Genomic DNA, 18,005 nt, shown 5'->3' with positions numbered 1-18,005 from the left:
AGCCGATAAACAGCCAAATAAAATTATTCGCTAGATAGTTATTTGACCTTTTATCCTGGCATTGAAAAATCGGCCCTAAGTAAAACAGTGGCATTTTTGGTAATTGAGTGTTTTTATTTAAGGTTTGGTACGCTTTGTTTAGATATGTGCAAAATCACTTTAACATTGAAAGTTTTTTTTTAAAGAATTTTTTTTTTTTTAATATAACGTGGGTCAAGACGGGGTAGTTTTGGAGGGGCAAGATGGTGTATGGATCAAGCTTGGTGAAGTTTTTTTTTCTCTCTCTTCCTCTTTTATTTGACATTGAAGAGGGGTTCTAAAAGGGCTACAGGGAAGTTGGCTAAAAACACAAAACAGATACTGCCTACGAATAAGAATAACAATGAAGATGACTGTGTCTACCTCTGCTGTGAGGATATCAACAGTCCTACTTTAAATCTAAGGAAAACTGGGTTGGTTGTCAAAGGTGCAGGCGTTGGGTTCACACTGCAGGTACTGGTGTTGACGATAAAAACACAGAAGAAGTGTTGTTTGTATGTTTTGTGCCCCACATAGTATACTTACCCCATCTTACCCCTTACACGGGCAAGATGGTTTATTTCCCATTTTTTACATTTCTTAAAATAAGTCAATAGTAAGTATTACTTTTTTAGAAAAAGCTGTGCCAAAGTGTTCGTCATTAAGTTCCTAATGAGCCATAAATAATTGATAACGTTGTGGTTATAAATACCTGTTGTTTTTTTCATTTTCCCTTAGCGACCCCGTCTTACCCCGGGTTGTCCTACAACTGTACAGTGATTCCTTACAAAATTTAATGGTTACTTAATAAATTTGTCATTTTGAATGTGTAACCAACAACATACTAACATCACGAGTTCAATGTAGAGGATGAGTGTAGACCGCGGCTTACCCAAATCATCTCAGAGGGTCTCACGTTACAGCGGTAACGGTTCCGGCCTTTATAAATTACACTCATTCACTAACCAACGGTCACCTCGGCTCTAACATTTGTACACTTAATTGAATTATTTTATCGTAGGTAATTATAGTTTTTCGATCGTACATCACGATTTTCTACTGGCAAATCGTTTGCTAGCGGAAGCAATGATAATTAAAAGTTGTTTAATAACAGTGCTAGTTATTGGATTAAGGTAAGTTTGTGCCTACTGAGTTCATGCGATCATTTTCCACACAAAGAAAGCACTCCCATAGTGTTATGATTTGTGTGTGATTTGAAAACAACTTCCAATTCACGCTTATTCATTTAATTACCCAAACAATTTCAGCTACGGCTGTGAAAACGCGACGCAAAAAGAGTTAACAGAGGAAGAGAACGAGGCAGCACCAAACTTCCTGATCTTCTCTCAAAGATGGCCGATATCAGCGTGCCGTGCGTGGCAGGACAGGAAGCGGACCCTGCTGCCTTGCTACCTGTCTAGGGAACCCAACTCCTGGAAGGTACTCTCAATATGGACAGCCAAGACCGGGAAGTTCCCAACCATCGGACCCCTATTTTGTAATACCTCGTGGTACTTCAATCCACATGAAATTAAATCGATTGCAAAGAATCTTAGTGAAGACTGGACCAGTGTGGAAGTTAGTGAGTATCGGATAACATCCTCATAATCTATAACGCAAAAGAGGTCAACAAGATAAAGTCATGAACAAATAACTATAGTCACTCTCATTCTAGACAACTATAGAGAGACTCAACTTATGCCTCTTCTCTCAAAGACCTCAGAGTTAAAGCTACTGAGCTGGAGTTACTGGTATCAATTAGAACTTTTTCTCCAAACAGCTCCATTTATATTTCCAGATGAGTACAAATACTTCTTCTGGGCCTTCGAGTGGCTGCGGAGCGGCACGTGCGTGGCGCAGGTCTCTGCGGCGCTCGGCTCCCAGCTCGACTACTTCTCCCGAGGACTGACGTGGCTCAGACAGTACTCCATGACACACATCCTGGCAGACGCCGGGATCCTACCGAATAGTACTAAAGAATACCTCCTATGGGACATACATCATGCCATCAAACAAAAGCTAGGCGTAAACCCCATCATCGAATGCCGACAAGAACATTTCGAGAACCACTTGTATGAACTACATATTTGCTTCAATCTGACCCTCGATTTGGTGGATTGTGATGATATATCGGTAAATTTCCCGGGTGTCAGCAGGTTTACTGTTAACAATGACACGTTGTTCTCCAATTGCGACTTTCAGAAGCCAGTCATTTATCCTGAAGTCGTCAGGAATGACGTAATGAGGAAATTCGAAGTAGTGTCCGCGCTACGACGGAACTTAAACATTTATAACCTTTTCCAGTGGCTGATATGGATGACTTTATAGGTTACCCTAGATTACAAAGTGATTTTTTTATTATTTAGATAAGTGTGAATAGAATTAAAAAAGAATAAAATAATCTACTATCATTTTGGATGTAATCATTAGTAAGGACTACAAATGATTAAAGTGACAGTTAAATAAATGCGTAAAATTAACATTCGGACTAGTTATAACTGTACTTAAATAAACCTACAAGATAGGATTATAATTAGACTACTAAAGAACACATAAATACTTCAAAACTAAATGTGAAAGGGCGGGATTATTAAACGACTTCTAAAGCAATTTAACTATGACTTATTTTATTGTTTTGCTGTAACTAACGTGCTTTTTATCTGAAATTATAATAGCACGTGCACGCGTTTTGCATATGTATGTATTTGATTAGTTGAATACACAATCATGTACAGGGTGGTAATATAATTCGAAACTCCCAACAAAAAGTCATAAACGGCACTAGAATTTTTATTTTATTAGCTTCTTATCCTGGTGCTTCTTACCCTGTCGGACGACATGTTGTTCATTTCGAAAAATATTTTGTAGCTCGTGTAGGTATACCTACTTATACCTATTTAACGATGGGATATCCAAGCCTTATAACTTATAATCTTATTGCTTACAAGTATAAGTTATAAGCAACGGTAACCTTGTCAAAGTGCTATGTGAAATAAAATATTTAATCATGGAAGGGGTACTTCTACACATGCGCTTTGAGCGAGTTAGCGTAAAGCATTCATGTTTTTCCTATCGTGCATTTTAGTCCCACCCTGTATAATTAAACGGGACAAATAATACTGGTCAGTGCGAACTGATAAAGCGTTTGAGCTAGTTAAAACATTTGACGTTCGAATTTTGGTGCTTATCAAGTTATCAGTTTGAGTTGTGTTGTGGTCAGTTAATTAGTGAAACTTACAAGTAAATAAAATTATTAAATCACTATGTGGTCAGTGTGGTCGTACATGTTTTTGGGGATTACATTTTTAATAAGGTTTGTTTTATTGAGATACGATTATTTTTATTATATCAGGATGCTCTAGGTTTTATATTTTTTGTCATTGAGTAGGTACTAGGTATCATCATCAAAAATAATATGCCATAACTACAAAAATATGCAAGTTTAAGGGTTTCAAAACTGATAGGTGGTAACACAACTCTCATTACAGCTCAACCTACGCCCGAAGCACCCATGGATCCTCCGAGCCAATGAAATGGGACATCATAACCTTCTCTCAGAGCTGGCCAATCACCGGCTGCAAGGAATGGATAGACAAGCAGTCTTCCCACGAGTGCTCTCTCCCTCAGCCTAAAGACTCGTGGATCGTGCACGGCGCGTGGCCCGACCTCAGGGGCTCCAAGCACCCCGTGCAGTTCTGCAACAAAACGTGGCACTTCGACCCTGAGGCTGTGAAGACTATCGAGGCTGAGCTTATAGAGCATTGGACTAACATTGAAACAGGTGAGGTTTAGATATGATCTGGGGAAATTTTGTGGCGGTGGAGCCATGATATATGCAATGCAACAAACATTCAGGGGTCTGCTAAAGGCAGCGTATTTCCTAAAGACATTTAAGATTCGCTACTCAGTACTGAGATATGACATTGAATATTTCCAACATGTTTCCCTTCAACATAAATCTTATACAGAACATTCGCTAGCACTCTGTAATGTTAACATCCTTCATTTCAAACCCTGCAGGTACATCAAAGTACGAGTTCTGGGCCCACGAGTGGAACAAGCACGGTACCTGCGCCGCCGCCCTGCCCGCGCTCAACTCAGAATACAAGTACTTCAGCCAGGGTCTCGCTTGGAACCACCAGTACAACATGACCACCGTCCTGCAAGCCGCCGGCATCACTCCCGACGACCACAAACAATACTCCGTGGAGGACATACACCACGCGATCAAAGCTAGCACGGGGGCCGAACCAGTCATACAGTGCTATAGGAAAGCAGGACGCAACTACTTGGTAGAACTACGCGTCTGTTTCGATACGAAACTGCAACTTACCCCTTGTGTGTCGGGTAAGAAGGTGTTTGGTGGGGTGACGGTGAAAACCAACTGTGTCAGTTCTGGTGTAATTTATCCGAAAAATGTGCCTATGCAAATGTTTGATTTGTGGGACTTGGATGTGAAAGTAGAGGAGCAGACGTGGACTCCGTCTCCGTATGAGGTTATTAGAGTATGAAATAGTCTACAAATAAACTAAGTACCTACTAGTTATTTACAATAATTATAGTTCGGCCACGTCATGAGCCCCCGTCTTGTAAGGTTACAGGCGACGGTGGTGGCGGCGACGAGTTTCTCAATATTGCGTCGTATGCCGTGGGCATATGGGCGTCATGTTAGTTCTCTAGTCTAGTCTCGTCTCATACCGCAGGACTAACACGCGCAAAGTTGTTGGACTAATAACTGGCAATTATTTTTTTGTATACGGTAACCAAAACTATGTATCATAAATAAATAATCATAAATAAATTAATTTTAATATATCAAAAGATTGAACTTTTAATTACCTACCCAATGAATGTTTTTAGTGCCCCTTTGTAATAAAATACATTGTATCCGTATTAAATTTATTAACCTAATACATAATAATATAAGTAGTAAAATTATAAATTAATTGTAATCATACCAGTGAACCACACCCGGGTTCCCTCGGCAGAAATGCAGTTTTATACACTCCTCTCTTTCCCCTGCAGCAGAATTACAATATCTTGTGTTCGAAGTCTTAATTAGGAGATCCCTTTGACACAATGATCACTGCTGATGGTACCAATCCTGAAATAAATAAAGTAAAAATAATTAGTAATTTAATTTAATTACATTTTGTACGACTCATAATACTGTTTCAAGCAGCATATGCTAAGATTAAAAGTATTTATTTACCTAATAATTCCAATGGCTTTTCAAAGTCATCAGCGGTGAATATCTTCTTAGGGAAACTAGTCATCAGCTTGAAACTTCCTTCCTGCGTGTACTCTGCGGCATTCATCTGGAGGAACAGTTTGACTGCTGCCAACTGCTCCTTGGCACCGAAGGTCTGTGTTAGGGTTCTACCGTCAGGGAGTCTGAGCTGGATCCGGGCCTGGTCGTAGGAAACCTTGGGGGCGGGGTTGGGGTTTGTGACTGGTACTGGCGGGGCCGCTGCGGCTGGTGCCTCTTGGGCTGTCTTGCCGGCTGCAGCTAGTCTGGAGGGAAAGAAAGTCTATGGTAAGGAATTGCATGTTTTCTAATTAGTGGAAGGCCCTGAGAGTATAATTTTGAAATAAATTAATGTTGTTTGCAATTCACTTGAGTTCTTTACTCACTGAGAAGGTATTGTATAAGAAAATTATAGTATACTGTAATGTACAGTCAGCTGCATAAGTAGCTATACACTCTTGTACCTTGTCAACCTGAAACCTTCGACCATTTACAACCCTAGACGGACTCATCTCATACATCGCCTACATTGTAAACAGGCCAATATTTTATTACTTTTTTGCGTGACCGTACTGTCATTCCCTCCTGTCATGTCATCGAGTGCATGAAAAAATGTGGCAACGTAAGTAAATTGTTACTAAGTTGGTAGAAAATGGAAACACTATAATAATGTGGTAATTATTTGTTGTACTTATGTGTTATGTTTATGTGGAACAAATAAATGATTTACATATCTATCTATCTAATGTAGTGATATTTTTTAAGGAAATTTCAATTAGTTAAAATACGTTTCCAGTAGTACTCTCCGCGGATTTTTCTAATTATTTCTATCCTTTTGCTTCGTATAATAGGATCATTCGGTATCCTGATAATACATGTATATTAGAATTTAAGCTGTTAGTGATAAAATTACCTTTTGTACCTATAATAAATTATGTTAGATTTAGTTGTGTAAATGTTTACGTTTTCTCGAAAACAATTTCGCCTCAGCGGAAACTATCACGAATATTTTAACAGATGATCGAGGTACTTATAAAGTTGACAAAAGAATACCGAAACTTTTTTCGTTTTCGTAAATTGCAAAACCAACAACCATAGAAACGCAGAATTTTTTTTTTTTAATAAATGCGTAGGATTTGCAAATTCCATCCATTATTGAAGGCGATATAGAATATAATAAATAATAAATAAATAAATATGTGGAGACATCTCACACACGGCCATCCGACCCCAAGCTAGGCAGAACCTGTGTTATGGGTGTCGAACAGCTCTGCTGATATATCTTACACAAATACATAGATAGATACATACTAAATAAATATCGACACCCAAGACCCGAGCACAAATATATTCTGCCATTGAATAAATATCTGCCCCAGCCGGGAATCGAACTCGGGACCTTGGGCATAGCAGTCAGGGTCACTAACCACTACACCAGTCGCCGAATAGAATAGAATACTATTTATTTTGCACCATTAAAGAAAATTTATATAAAATGAATTTAAGGTAAGTACCTAATTCCAATTTTAAGAATCCAATCACGAAACAATTTATGGTACACTTTTCATGTTGACCGGGTGTCGACAGGACATTCAAGCGGTTCATATAAATTATCATCAGTTTTTGGTATTTATTTTCAAGAAAAAACTGGCAACACCGACGAAAATTATATCAATATTTACTTTCTTGAATTATTTATATTAATACATTATTTACAGATGGTAGGTGACCTTGTATGGCGTTTTTAGTCGACCTTTGTAGTTTCTGCACACTTTTAAAGCACATACACGCATTTTAAAAGGACAAAACTGAAATTAATGCTAACTGTCAAATATGTGTAGCACCGGCGATGACACAATAGACACTGCTTGAGCGAAATTTGTAGCGGGGCAGTAGTGCCCCAGTTTATGTATGGCAGCAATTGCTTCTTCTATGGGGAATCTAGGGTTGTATATAATCAAAGCCTGAAACCATCTATCCATTCATTGAAATATTGACGGTTCGTCAGTTTGACAAGGTACAGAAGTGTATAACAACTTATGCAGCTGACCGTACGATACTGACATGACATAACATATCCCATTCCAACTAAAGAAATAAGTAAGTAGGTACATGATATAATTTTTACAGTGAAATAATGAAAATAGTGAAGATGCTGAGGCAAACAATGATAGTTCTTCATTATTTACTTACTTTCGAGCCTGCTTGTCAGCCTCAATTTGTGCACGAACTCGTTCTCTGGCCTTCTGCTCTTCAATTTTCTCTCGACGTCTCTGTTCCACCAGCTTTTGCATTTCTTGTTCTTGCATCCGCTGGCGGGCATCCTGGAGATCTTTGCCAGCTTTGATCCTAAGCCGCTCTCTTTCCAGTGCCTCAGCCTGAAAAGATAATTAAAAATTAATTAAAATTCATTATTAATACCTAATAATTACAGATTACATCCATAATTTACCTATCTGAATTGGCTTAGCATTAACAATCATAAACAGAGTTAGTTTTGCTACTAGGACAACAGTTGACACCAACAGACAGACACCAAATGGTATTTACATAAACAATGCAAATTTTAAGCTGTCTGTGTAGAATTCGATTAAAATCAAAGTTCTTTAAAATACCTTTTCTTTATCCTCTCTCTCCTTCCGTTTCTGCTTCATCCTCTCCTCTAAAAGCTGTAACTGAGCCTTTTTCTCCTCTTCAGTCAATGGCTTTTTCTCTTCAGTGGATTCAGAGAAATTGCTGTGGTTAGTTTTGGCTGCGTGGAACTCGACTTCGTCCTGGTTTTTGAAGAGTTTCCCGCAGTCGTCGCACTTGAGCGACTTGGCCTCGGCATCGGGCGCCGCCGGGGGCTCCGCGGAGCTGCTGGGCGCGGGCTCCTCGGCCGCCGCTGACGCCGCCGCCGTCGCCGCCGAGCCCGAACTAGAGCTAGACCCCAACGTATGTCCAGCCTCCACTAACGGGTCGTCTGCATGAGCCAACAGCCATTCCATAGCCGGCTCGACACCTTTGTTATTGGTAACGGCTAATGCCTTCTCCCTGTCGGTAAAACATCATCATCAGTAAAACAGTTAACCTAAACGTAAGATATTTCAGTGAAATCATGGAAGAAAACTTACGCTCGCTCTTTAGTAAATCCCATTTCGATGAGAGTATTTATTTCCGCCATGGCGTTATTTAAATGCACAAGTATCTATTTCGTGAAAATAGTAAAAATATACAATTCATCTAATCATCAGCTGTTTTGACAACGCCGATTGCCGAATGACGTGCGTTCAGAATCAGAAACAAGAAATCAAAACGATTTATCTTTCATTCACATTAACTTTATGCAACAACCCATTTATGGAAACAAAATATTAATTTAGCTCTCAATTTTATATTTATTGAATATAAATTGGTTTTCAGTTAAACTAAGATACAATGCTGTATAGTAGTAAATAATAGTAAGCACGTCCGAGTAAGTTTCAGAATGCATTCACGACATTCGACATCCTCAGAAGAAGGGTTGAAGTAGGTCCGAAATGATTCGGAAACGGAAACGGTATCTTGAACTTCCTGTCTATCATCTGTAAATCTGTCTATGTCACTTCCTCTATGGTGTTTATGTTTACGTATTTCCCAACTTTCCCACAGCTTCCCAGTATTTCCGTAATTCCTCTACTGTTGGACATTATTAAAAATGACTGGGTGTGATACTTATGATGGGAATAAAGCAAATATTCTGGAGAACAGTGACCCCGGGAGGATACTGAACCTGGTGATGAGCCTCACGGATGACTGCTGCAGCTCGTTGCAAACCAAACTGAATGCTTATGTATGTTATCTTTAGGGTACCTGCTCTAGATACCTACCCAACTACGTACATAGAACAATACGACTGTGACTTACTTTCTTTGGGGTAACTTTGGTAGCTATTATTGTGACCACGTCCATACCATAAGGTAGGTTGATTGATACCATACGGTATTTATTCTCTTCATGCGATCTTTGCTAGGTCTGTCTGCATACATTTGACATCCTTCTGTCGGCAGTTGGTAGACGAGTGCGAAGCGGAGCTGGTGTTCCACGTGGTGCTGCAGCCGGCGCGGGGGGAGGGGTACGTTGAAGCCGTGGGCAAGTACCTACTGTGCCGGAAGAGGAGGATTTACGTATGTTTCGAAAGTTAACTACTAGGTATTCGTATGTAACATCCCGTAATCTGATTCTCACGTCACAGGCTTGCCTAGTGTGAGAATCGCAGTGTTTTCAAATGTTAAATGTGTATTAGTTAAATAAATAAATTTGAAATTTTGAAATTTGAAAGTAGGGTAGTATAGTATAAAACGTAGGGCGGAAGTACTTATAGGTACTTATACATCCATTGCCTGCAAGATAAGTAATTTGATCTTCCCCATCCATCTTAAATCCACATCTACCTACTGAGCATGGATATCATGGTGTTTTTACGAAACGGGTTCTGGAGTTTTACCTATGTACCTACATCGATTTCCCCAGCCATCCACTGCTGACGCCGGAGGAAAAGTTCACTTGAAAGTAGATAACTAGGAAGGTAACCTGATAATTTCTTAACATGTGAATCTTCAACAGATGACGCCAGAAATTATGAATAAACTATCTGCGGCAAACCACATGGACTTATTCTATAATCTAGACCCAGAAATTATCAACATTACTAAGCCTGTGAGTATACCTAAGTAACTACTCTGTGATCTGATAAGGCCGACAATAAGATTTTTGTGAAATCAATTCAATTTTTAACCGACTTCAAAAAAAGGAGGAGGTTCTCAATTCGTCGGGATATTTTATTTTTTTTTATATTTTTTTCTATGTATGTTCACCGATAACTCCGCCGTTTATAGTACAGAGAGTTAAAATAAGTAGGTAAGTATAGTAATAAACTTGTTTTGGATTGTTGCAGTATTTCCCAAATGCGACAGTGAAGACGCGAGTAGTGTTGCAAGCGGTGCCCGGGTCACAGTTTTCAGTGTTGGTGTGTGTGGTCGCGCCGATAGTGCAGCAAGATTACGTATACACCATCATCAAAGAATGTTATAAGTAAGCTAGGTACTATGTACTAGACTGAAGAACATAATACCACCTGACTTGGTAAGGACTCTGGTAGTGCCTATAGTAAAAAGTAAAACCGGTGACGTATCAGACAAGTCAAATTACAGGCCTATTTCCCTAGCTACCATAGTAGCTAAAGTGCTTGATAGTGTGCTGAATTCGTATTTGAATAAGAGTATAAAACTGCACGATGCCCAGTTCGGATTCCGGGCTGGGTTATCTACAGAATCTGCTATTCTCAGTGTGAAGCACACTATCAGGTACTACACTGACAGACGGACACCAGTATACGGATGTTTTATGGACCTTTCAAAGGCTTTTGACCTTGTCTCATACGACATCCTATGGCGGAAGCTGGAGGAAGTGGGTCTGCCACCGGAGTTGATATCTCTCTTTAGGTACTGGTACCTCAATCAAGAGAATCGAGTCAGGTGGTTAGGTAAATTTTCAGAGCCGTGTAGGCCTGAGTGTGGGGTGAGACAGGGGGGGTTGAGCTCTCCCATACTTTTTAGTTTATATATAAACGCACTGATAGAGGGGCTCAGCAGCATGCATATTGGCTGCTATATCGATGGTGTGTGTATGAACAACTTCAGCTACGCTGATGATATGGTGCTGCTGGCCCCCTCTGTCAGTGCACTCAACGAGCTGCTTGCAGTGTGTGAGTCCTACGCAAAATCTCATGGACTTAACTACAATACCAAAAAGACGGAATTTATGGTTTTTAAGTCAGGTACCAAGGTCCCAACTTTTGTTCCGCCCATCAGGCTCAACGGTGTTGCTCTTAGAAGAGCTCATCAGTTTAAATATCTTGGGCACGTGTTGACCGAGGACCTGAATGATGACGCGGACATGGAGAGGGAACGCAGAGCATTATCAGTCAGGGCGAATATGCTGGCCCGCAGATTTTCCCGATGTACACCTGCAGTCAAAATTGCGCTTTTTAAAGCATACTGCACTTCTTTGTACTCGGGAAGTTTGTGGGTAAGATATACCCAAAAGGCGTATAATGCTCTGCGTATCCAATTCAATAATGCATTTAGGGCACTGTTGCGGCTACCCCGCTTCTGCAGTGCCTCAGCAATGTTCGCCGAGGCACGCACAGACGGCTTCAATGCAATCTGGCGCAAGAAGTCGGCCTCTCTTTTGGGCAGAGTGCGGGGGAGCGGTAACAGTATCCTAAGTGCTATAGCAGAAAGAAATGACAGTCCACTTGTCTGGCAACTAGTCATAAGAACAAAATCTGTTTTAGTTATTAAGTAGTGTTAAGTAGATACCTATTATAATTTAAGTTTTGTAAATGTGTGTTTTTATATGGACAATTTGTCTGAAATAAATAAATTATTATATTATATTATATAATAGTTATGTAAGGAGTTAAGGACGCGACAATCAAAGACGACGGTTGATGTGCGAATGATGGTTTATTACTTATGTTGAATATATGACGTGTATGTTAAGTAGGTAGGTACCTGTGTATGTAGGGAAGGTGTTACCACACTACAGTTAGTTAGCTATTAAGTTCTTCAATGGACTTTAATCTTCGTCCCCTAATCCAACAATAGCTATCTCTAACTACTAACTACCTCATTAATTTTGCACACAGGTTCGTATTTCCTCTAATACTCAAGAGTATCAAGTTAGAATACGAAAGTTCTTTGAAAGAAAACTGCCAGACTCTGCTGAAAGTAATTCGAAAATTGTTTGTTAAGGTAAAGCCTCCAAGTTATTAGATATAATCTGAAGTTGGTATTTTTTGAGGTGATTAAGTAATGAATTTTCCTAGCGAGGTTAAAATTTTACAGGTGTCTTCACAACCTACGCTTTTAAAAGTTGCGATCAAACAAGCTAGAAAAATTACCAAAGCTGAACACTGTGCATTATTTTTGATAGATGTGGAAAAGATGGAACTGATACAAAAATACCCGGACGACGACGATCCTGTAAGTAAATAAAATATAATTATCATCTTCATATCTATCTAGGTAGGTATTAGGCTGCTGAAAATTATCTATTTTTTTACTATATAGGTACATATTGGTGGGAAAATAATGGTACGTAACTACTGACTACAAACCTAGAAATTATATCGTTTAGTTAGTCTAATGGGCTGCGATTTGATAATTTTGAATTAAATTATATTTAATTAGGTAATGGACAATTTTACATTCTAGGAATCCGATTTAATAGAGAAGCGTCATCCTATGGGTATTGGTTTGGTCGGAGAGACGATAAACACTGGGTTCTTAATCAATGCCAGGATCGCCACGGAGCACCCCAGTTACGACCCTCAGATCGACAGCCTCCCTGGAATCGACTGCAGGTACTTAATAAGACTTCTTTTATAAACTTGTAACTCTCGTCCACTATTTATACTTATCTTTATTACAAATGTTATAACGGTAGGAGTCACCACGTCAGTATTTAAATTCTCTTCGGGAGTCACAAAACTAAAGCTATTGAAGCCGAGATGTGCTATGGCTAGTGGATAAGTGTAAGCACAGTTCCTGTAGCTGCATTAGTACAAGGACTACAAGGCGTCAGTATTTATGGAGGTAAATCATAATGTAACCATTCTCCCAGGTCAACCTTACTGTTCCCGATCCGCGATCAGTCAGGAATAGTGGGCGTCTGCCAGCTGATCAACAAGGTCGACGACCCCTACTTCGACGTGTTGGACGAGGAGATAGCCCTGGCCTTCAGCGTGTACTGCGGGATATGCGTCGTGCACTCGCGGTTATATCTCAAGCTAGAGGAGGGCATCATAAGGAACGCGCTGGCTAATGAGTTGATTTTGTATCATGTGCAGGTTGGTAGCTAGAAGCAACTTGACGCAAAATTATTTAGTTATAGCTCCAAAGTAGATAGTAGAACCATACTATATGCTGCCTGAAAAAATATTTTTTAAATCACTACATCCTGCTACGAAGACTACGACGCAACGGCGACGGCTTAGTTAGCCCTTTTACGGCGTTACAAGGAACATAATATAACTAACAAGAAGAGCAGGGCAGTGACCAATAGAATCAGGGTGTTGAGTATTTTTAACTGACCATAAATATTCTTCTCTTGACTCTTTTGCAATTACCTCTTTTGGACAGCACTTCTGACAACAATGTGTTCAGGTGACCGACGAGGAAGTATCCAAGCTTCTTAACTGTGAGGGGTTCCACTCGCACCCGGACTTCACGAAGCTGGACTTCAACCAGCGCGCGCTGCCGGCGCGGGAGCTGCCCTGCTACGTTATGAAGATGTTTGAAGACCTTGGCTTTGATAAAAAGTATGTGTCTGGAAAAAGATAATGTAGGTACTTAGGTATATCTTATGGCAGTAGGCCAAATCTTTATGACTTTGATACCACTAAAACATTAACTATACTTAACTAGATCAGTTTACGCCGATGAGAGTACGGTGGCAGTCAAAGCAAAGGCCTGGCCTGGTCTTCACTGGTCGTCATCATCAGGCAACAATCATATAATTATCGCTGGACCTGTAGGTAGCTCTGCCGAGACCCGAAACAACCCTCTATCATCGGCCTCAATTAAGTTGATACCCTGACATCAAAATAACCACAGGTTCAACATAAAGCGGCACAAGCTGGCCCGCTTCGTGCTGCAAGTGCGCAAGGGGTACCGCGACGTGCCGGGGCGGGGGTTCCAGCACGGGTTCAGCGCGAGCCAGTGGGCCCACGCGCTCATGATGAACTGTCGGCTCGTGGAGAACGGGTATCTTACGTGAGTGTGATTGTGTATATTCAAGTAAATAATAATGCTCAGGATAATCCATTAATGCCTATATGTAGATGTCGTCAAGAATGTCTGAATATACCTACCTACCTAGTTATGTCTGAATATATCTGTAGTGTTGGGGTCGCGGGATATTACAACGTTTCCACAAAGCTTTCTCATTTTGACCAATAGATAGCCCGTAGAAAGAGGTAACTATGTCTTGAAAATAAAATATGTACCTACCTAACTACTTTACAATGTAACTATATACAAAATTTAGTAAATCCCTATTATTTTAATAGTTAACCTTACCGGATATGGAAAATCGTACAGCTTGATTGTTTCCAGTGATCTTCAAGCGATGATGTGCATCATCGCCTGCCTGGTGCATTGTCTGGATCATCGCGGCACTACCTACGGCTTTCAGATAAATGGCAGTAAGTTAATTGAAGGCCTAAAAATGTATTCAGTTCATGAGTTATATTCTCGTGTCGTCTCATGGCTGGAAGAAAAAACCTCTTCCTCAAATAGGAGGAACATTTCGAAGTAGGTACCCAGGAGGTTTGTATCCCTTCGGCCGCTACACGGGTTCGTTATCGACGTCGATAAAGTTGTTTAATGCACGTTCCACCAATCACAGCGTCGTATTTATCGCGATATAGTGGCTTTTATCTACTTCAATAACGAACCTGTGTAGCGGCAACTGGAGAGTTTAAATACTCTAGACTGCCTCTACTTATCTACAGAAACATCGCTAGCAGCTCTCTACACGAGCGAGGGCAGCGTGCTCGAGCGGCACCACCTGGCGCAGGCGCTGTGCGTGCTCAACTTAGAGGGCTGCGGCGTCCTACTTCAATAACTTGAGAGTCTACTTACTCTTGATTGTCTCTCCTCGTACAGAAACATCGCTAGCAGCTCTCTACACGAGCGAGGGCAGCGTGCTAGAGCGCCACCACCTGGCGCAGGCTCTCTGTATCCTCACTTCGGAGGGCTGCGGCGTGCTGGACGGCCTGTCACGCGGGGACTACGACCGCGCGCTGCTCATGTTGAAGGATTACGTCATTGCTACCGATCTAGGGGTTTACTTCAAGTAAGAGCTAGAGTAAAATCGTCGGACATTAGTAGCATTGGTCTATAAAATAAGAAATAAATTGAATGTATCTAACGGATAAGCAATGGTGCATAAGCAGTGAGTAGGTACATTGTAAATTGTAGTGATTTGCAAATTTTTATCATACACATACCATTACACATTTACGATCTGCGAGTTTTTAGCGAGAAAAAGTTCAAGTTTTTTGCTCTAATTAAACAATGCATTGCATGCACAATAAGTGGCGTATATCTACGTTTCAGAAAATTTAATGAATATCACACGATAGCTGCGGACTTCCAGAAGTGCCACCGAGTCCACATCACTGCCCTGCAAGCCATGATAATGGTCGCGGCAGACATGTCTGATTCACTGAAGGACTGGAGCAGTCTTAAAAGAACTTTTGTTAGTTGTATATTATTTAAAGACGATTCAGTATAGGTTACTCATTTAACATCCGATCAGCTGTTTTATTCAGACTGATTCCGTCTACTTTCACAGAAATTATTTTTCGCGTGTAGCTTGAATGTACTTTAGGTTCAGTCCGTACGATTATCGGGCAGTGACATCATCCGGCCAGGCCTCAAGTTAAAGGTCGGGTGATATGTTTCAGGCAGCCATGATATCGGAGTACTTCAGCCAAGGCGACATGGAGAAGATCCGTGGAGAGCTGCCGGAGTGGGCCACAGACCAGGATAGATTCTCCATTCCAGACCTCGCTATACAGTTCCTCACTGAAGTCTGTATGCCCGTATACCAGTTAGTTACATTCTCTCTATTTACTGTAAGGGGGGTCATTACAAAAAAATCTCAGGGGTCGTGACCAACATATTAAAAAAATATAATGATGTACTTACAGCATACTGTTGAGATTTTAATTTTTGCAATAAACAATAAACTGCTTAAGTATCTGTGTACCTATATCATAATTATCTCATCATGATTATTAATTGTACCGACCTTACAGAATCCTAGGACAAATGATCCCTGAAATGGAAAGTTGCGACCCGGTATTAGAGAATCACGTGATGAGATGGGAAGCGGCGAAGCCTATATTTGCCGAGGTTAGTTATTTTTTATTACGCTTAATTGTAATGGAAATAATAAGTAACTACTTAAGTAATTAACTGAATAAAAAGTAACAACCCAAGAAAGTACACAATGCTGTATTACCTCTTGCACTTCATTTTTTTTTTCTCAGATGTGATAAATATTCAAAATCTTTCAGGTGCCACCAACGGGTGCTCTCGCAATACTCCTCAGTCCCGAACTAGACGAGTTAATTGATCAGAATATTGAAAATATGCTACATCCAGAGCAGTCTGAAGACCAATTGCGAACATCAGGCACTCAATCGACTCTCCGCTCTAAAGCCATGCTAACTTCGGCGCAGCGGTTGCAGTCCCAACAGTCACGGAAAGCTTCACAATCGCAACCGGCACTGCCGCAATCAAGGATGACGTTAGATGCGTCTAAAAAACAACTACAACGTTCTCAGGCTCAGGTTGAAGGTTCGAAACCGCAAATGCAACCATCTAAACCACAAGTGCGAATTTCAGAATCTCAAGAGGAAGAAGGAGAAAGTAAGGTACAGCCTTCGCAAGCCCAAATTCAGGCTTCACAACCACAAGTACAGGGTTCACAACCACAAGTACAAGCTTCGCAACCACAAGTACAGCCATCGCAAGCACAGGTACAAGCTTCAAAACTAGAAGTACAAGGTTCACAACTGCAAGTACAAGGTTCGCAAACTCAAATCCAGGCTTCGCAACCACAAGTACAGGCGTCACAACCAGAGGAACAAGCGTCACAAGCTCAAGTGCAGCCATCGCAAGCCCAGGTACAAGCTTCGCAACCGCAACTACAACCTTCGCAACCGGAGGTTCAACAATCAAAGCCTCAAGTACGAATATCGGTAACACAACAGGAGCAAGCCCCACAAACTGAAGTGCGAGTTTCGCAACCACAAATCGAAGCTTCCCAACCTCAAGTTCAGGAAGAAGTACCGGCTTCGCAACCTCAAGGTCAGGAAGAAGTAACGGCTTCGCTACCTCAAGAAGTGGAATCCCAACAACCAATGCGAGCATCTGTCACTAAAGAAAGAGGATCGCAGCAAGAAATAGCGCGACGCCAGTCAACTGCATCGCAGCCTCGTATCTCACAAACCCAAGAAGCTGGGGAAAAATTACAAGAAACACCAGCTGAATTACCTAAAGAACCCGGTTCACAGCCACAAGTGACTGGTTCGAAACCGCAGGTGACAGGATCGCCACCACAAGGGGCGGGATCCCAGGCTCGATTGTCGGAGTCAGCACAGGCAAGGACTCCGTCGCAGGCGCAAGTGCGAACATCTCTCACTGCAGATGCAGGGTCTAAAGCTGAAGTGACTGAACCGCAGGATTAAAGTGGCATGGTAAGGAACTTAACCTAACTCCTCATCATCAAATGTGTAGTTTAAGTAGAAATACTCAATCTACATATACCATGAATGATTAGACTTACCACTAGAATGTTTTGTTCCTCCCGATTTTTACTGTTATTAGCAGTATCAGTATACTTATCAATTTTTGTTTTGTTTCTTAGGCTATTTAAGGTAGCTTTATGTCTTTTGTTGTTTCTATTGACACCGACAGACGACCGAATGGCGTAGTGGTTAGTGACCCTGACTACTGAGCCGATGGTCCCGGGTTCGATTCCCGGCCGGGGCAGATATTTGTTTAAACACAGATATTTGTTCTCGGGTCTTGGATGTGCCCGTAAAATGGCAATAGGCCCGCCCCCTATTACATTGGGACTAACATACACTCTGGCGAAAAGTGGGTGCAGCAATGCACCTCTGCCTACCCCGCAAGGGAGT

General features: G+C 41.0%; 4 protein-coding genes across 4 annotated transcripts; 3 read left to right on the top strand and 1 right to left on the bottom strand.

Moving 5' to 3' along the window:
* The first annotated feature begins 1,104 nt into the window (after positions 1-1,104).
* Positions 1,105-2,346, top strand: LOC105390092 (ribonuclease Oy). The gene is made up of 4 exons (XM_048624449.1): positions 1,105-1,151; positions 1,287-1,600; positions 1,817-2,151; positions 2,323-2,346. The coding sequence occupies exons 1-4, from the start codon at positions 1,105-1,107 to the stop codon at positions 2,344-2,346; spliced, it is 720 nt and encodes a 239-aa protein (XP_048480406.1).
* Positions 2,347-3,135: 789 nt separating this feature from the next.
* LOC105390073 (ribonuclease Oy) lies at positions 3,136-4,781 on the top strand. Its single transcript, XM_011561309.3, has 3 exons — positions 3,136-3,331; positions 3,507-3,799; positions 4,039-4,781. Exons 1-3 carry the CDS (start codon positions 3,282-3,284, stop codon positions 4,527-4,529), a joined length of 834 nt encoding a protein of 277 aa, XP_011559611.3. The 5' UTR covers positions 3,136-3,281; the 3' UTR covers positions 4,530-4,781.
* A 122-nt stretch (positions 4,782-4,903) lies between these two features.
* On the bottom strand, positions 4,904-8,540 carry LOC105390074 (UBX domain-containing protein 1). Its single transcript, XM_011561310.3, has 5 exons — positions 8,380-8,540; positions 7,882-8,299; positions 7,460-7,644; positions 5,231-5,532; positions 4,904-5,122 (listed from the first exon to the last, which is right to left on the bottom strand). The coding sequence occupies exons 1-5, from the start codon at positions 8,427-8,429 to the stop codon at positions 5,073-5,075; spliced, it is 1,005 nt and encodes a 334-aa protein (XP_011559612.2). The 5' UTR covers positions 8,430-8,540; the 3' UTR covers positions 4,904-5,072.
* Positions 8,541-8,729: 189 nt separating this feature from the next.
* On the top strand, positions 8,730-17,667 carry LOC105390093 (cGMP-dependent 3',5'-cyclic phosphodiesterase). The gene is made up of 16 exons (XM_038119136.2): positions 8,730-9,077; positions 9,295-9,411; positions 9,851-9,943; positions 10,182-10,318; positions 11,937-12,042; positions 12,136-12,273; positions 12,505-12,653; positions 12,914-13,139; positions 13,456-13,610; positions 13,906-14,064; positions 14,407-14,495; positions 14,959-15,148; positions 15,412-15,553; positions 15,762-15,907; positions 16,116-16,212; positions 16,377-17,667. The coding sequence occupies exons 1-16, from the start codon at positions 8,943-8,945 to the stop codon at positions 17,550-17,552; spliced, it is 3,255 nt and encodes a 1,084-aa protein (XP_037975064.2). The 5' UTR covers positions 8,730-8,942; the 3' UTR covers positions 17,553-17,667.
* Positions 17,668-18,005: the final 338 nt, after the last annotated feature.

Source organism: Plutella xylostella, chromosome 12 (assembly GCF_932276165.1).
Source record: "Plutella xylostella chromosome 12, ilPluXylo3.1, whole genome shotgun sequence".
NCBI classification, from domain to species: domain Eukaryota; kingdom Metazoa; phylum Arthropoda; class Insecta; order Lepidoptera; family Plutellidae; genus Plutella; species Plutella xylostella.
The sequence above is the reverse complement of the archived record's forward strand: the minus strand, read 5'-3'. Positions and strand labels throughout refer to the sequence as shown.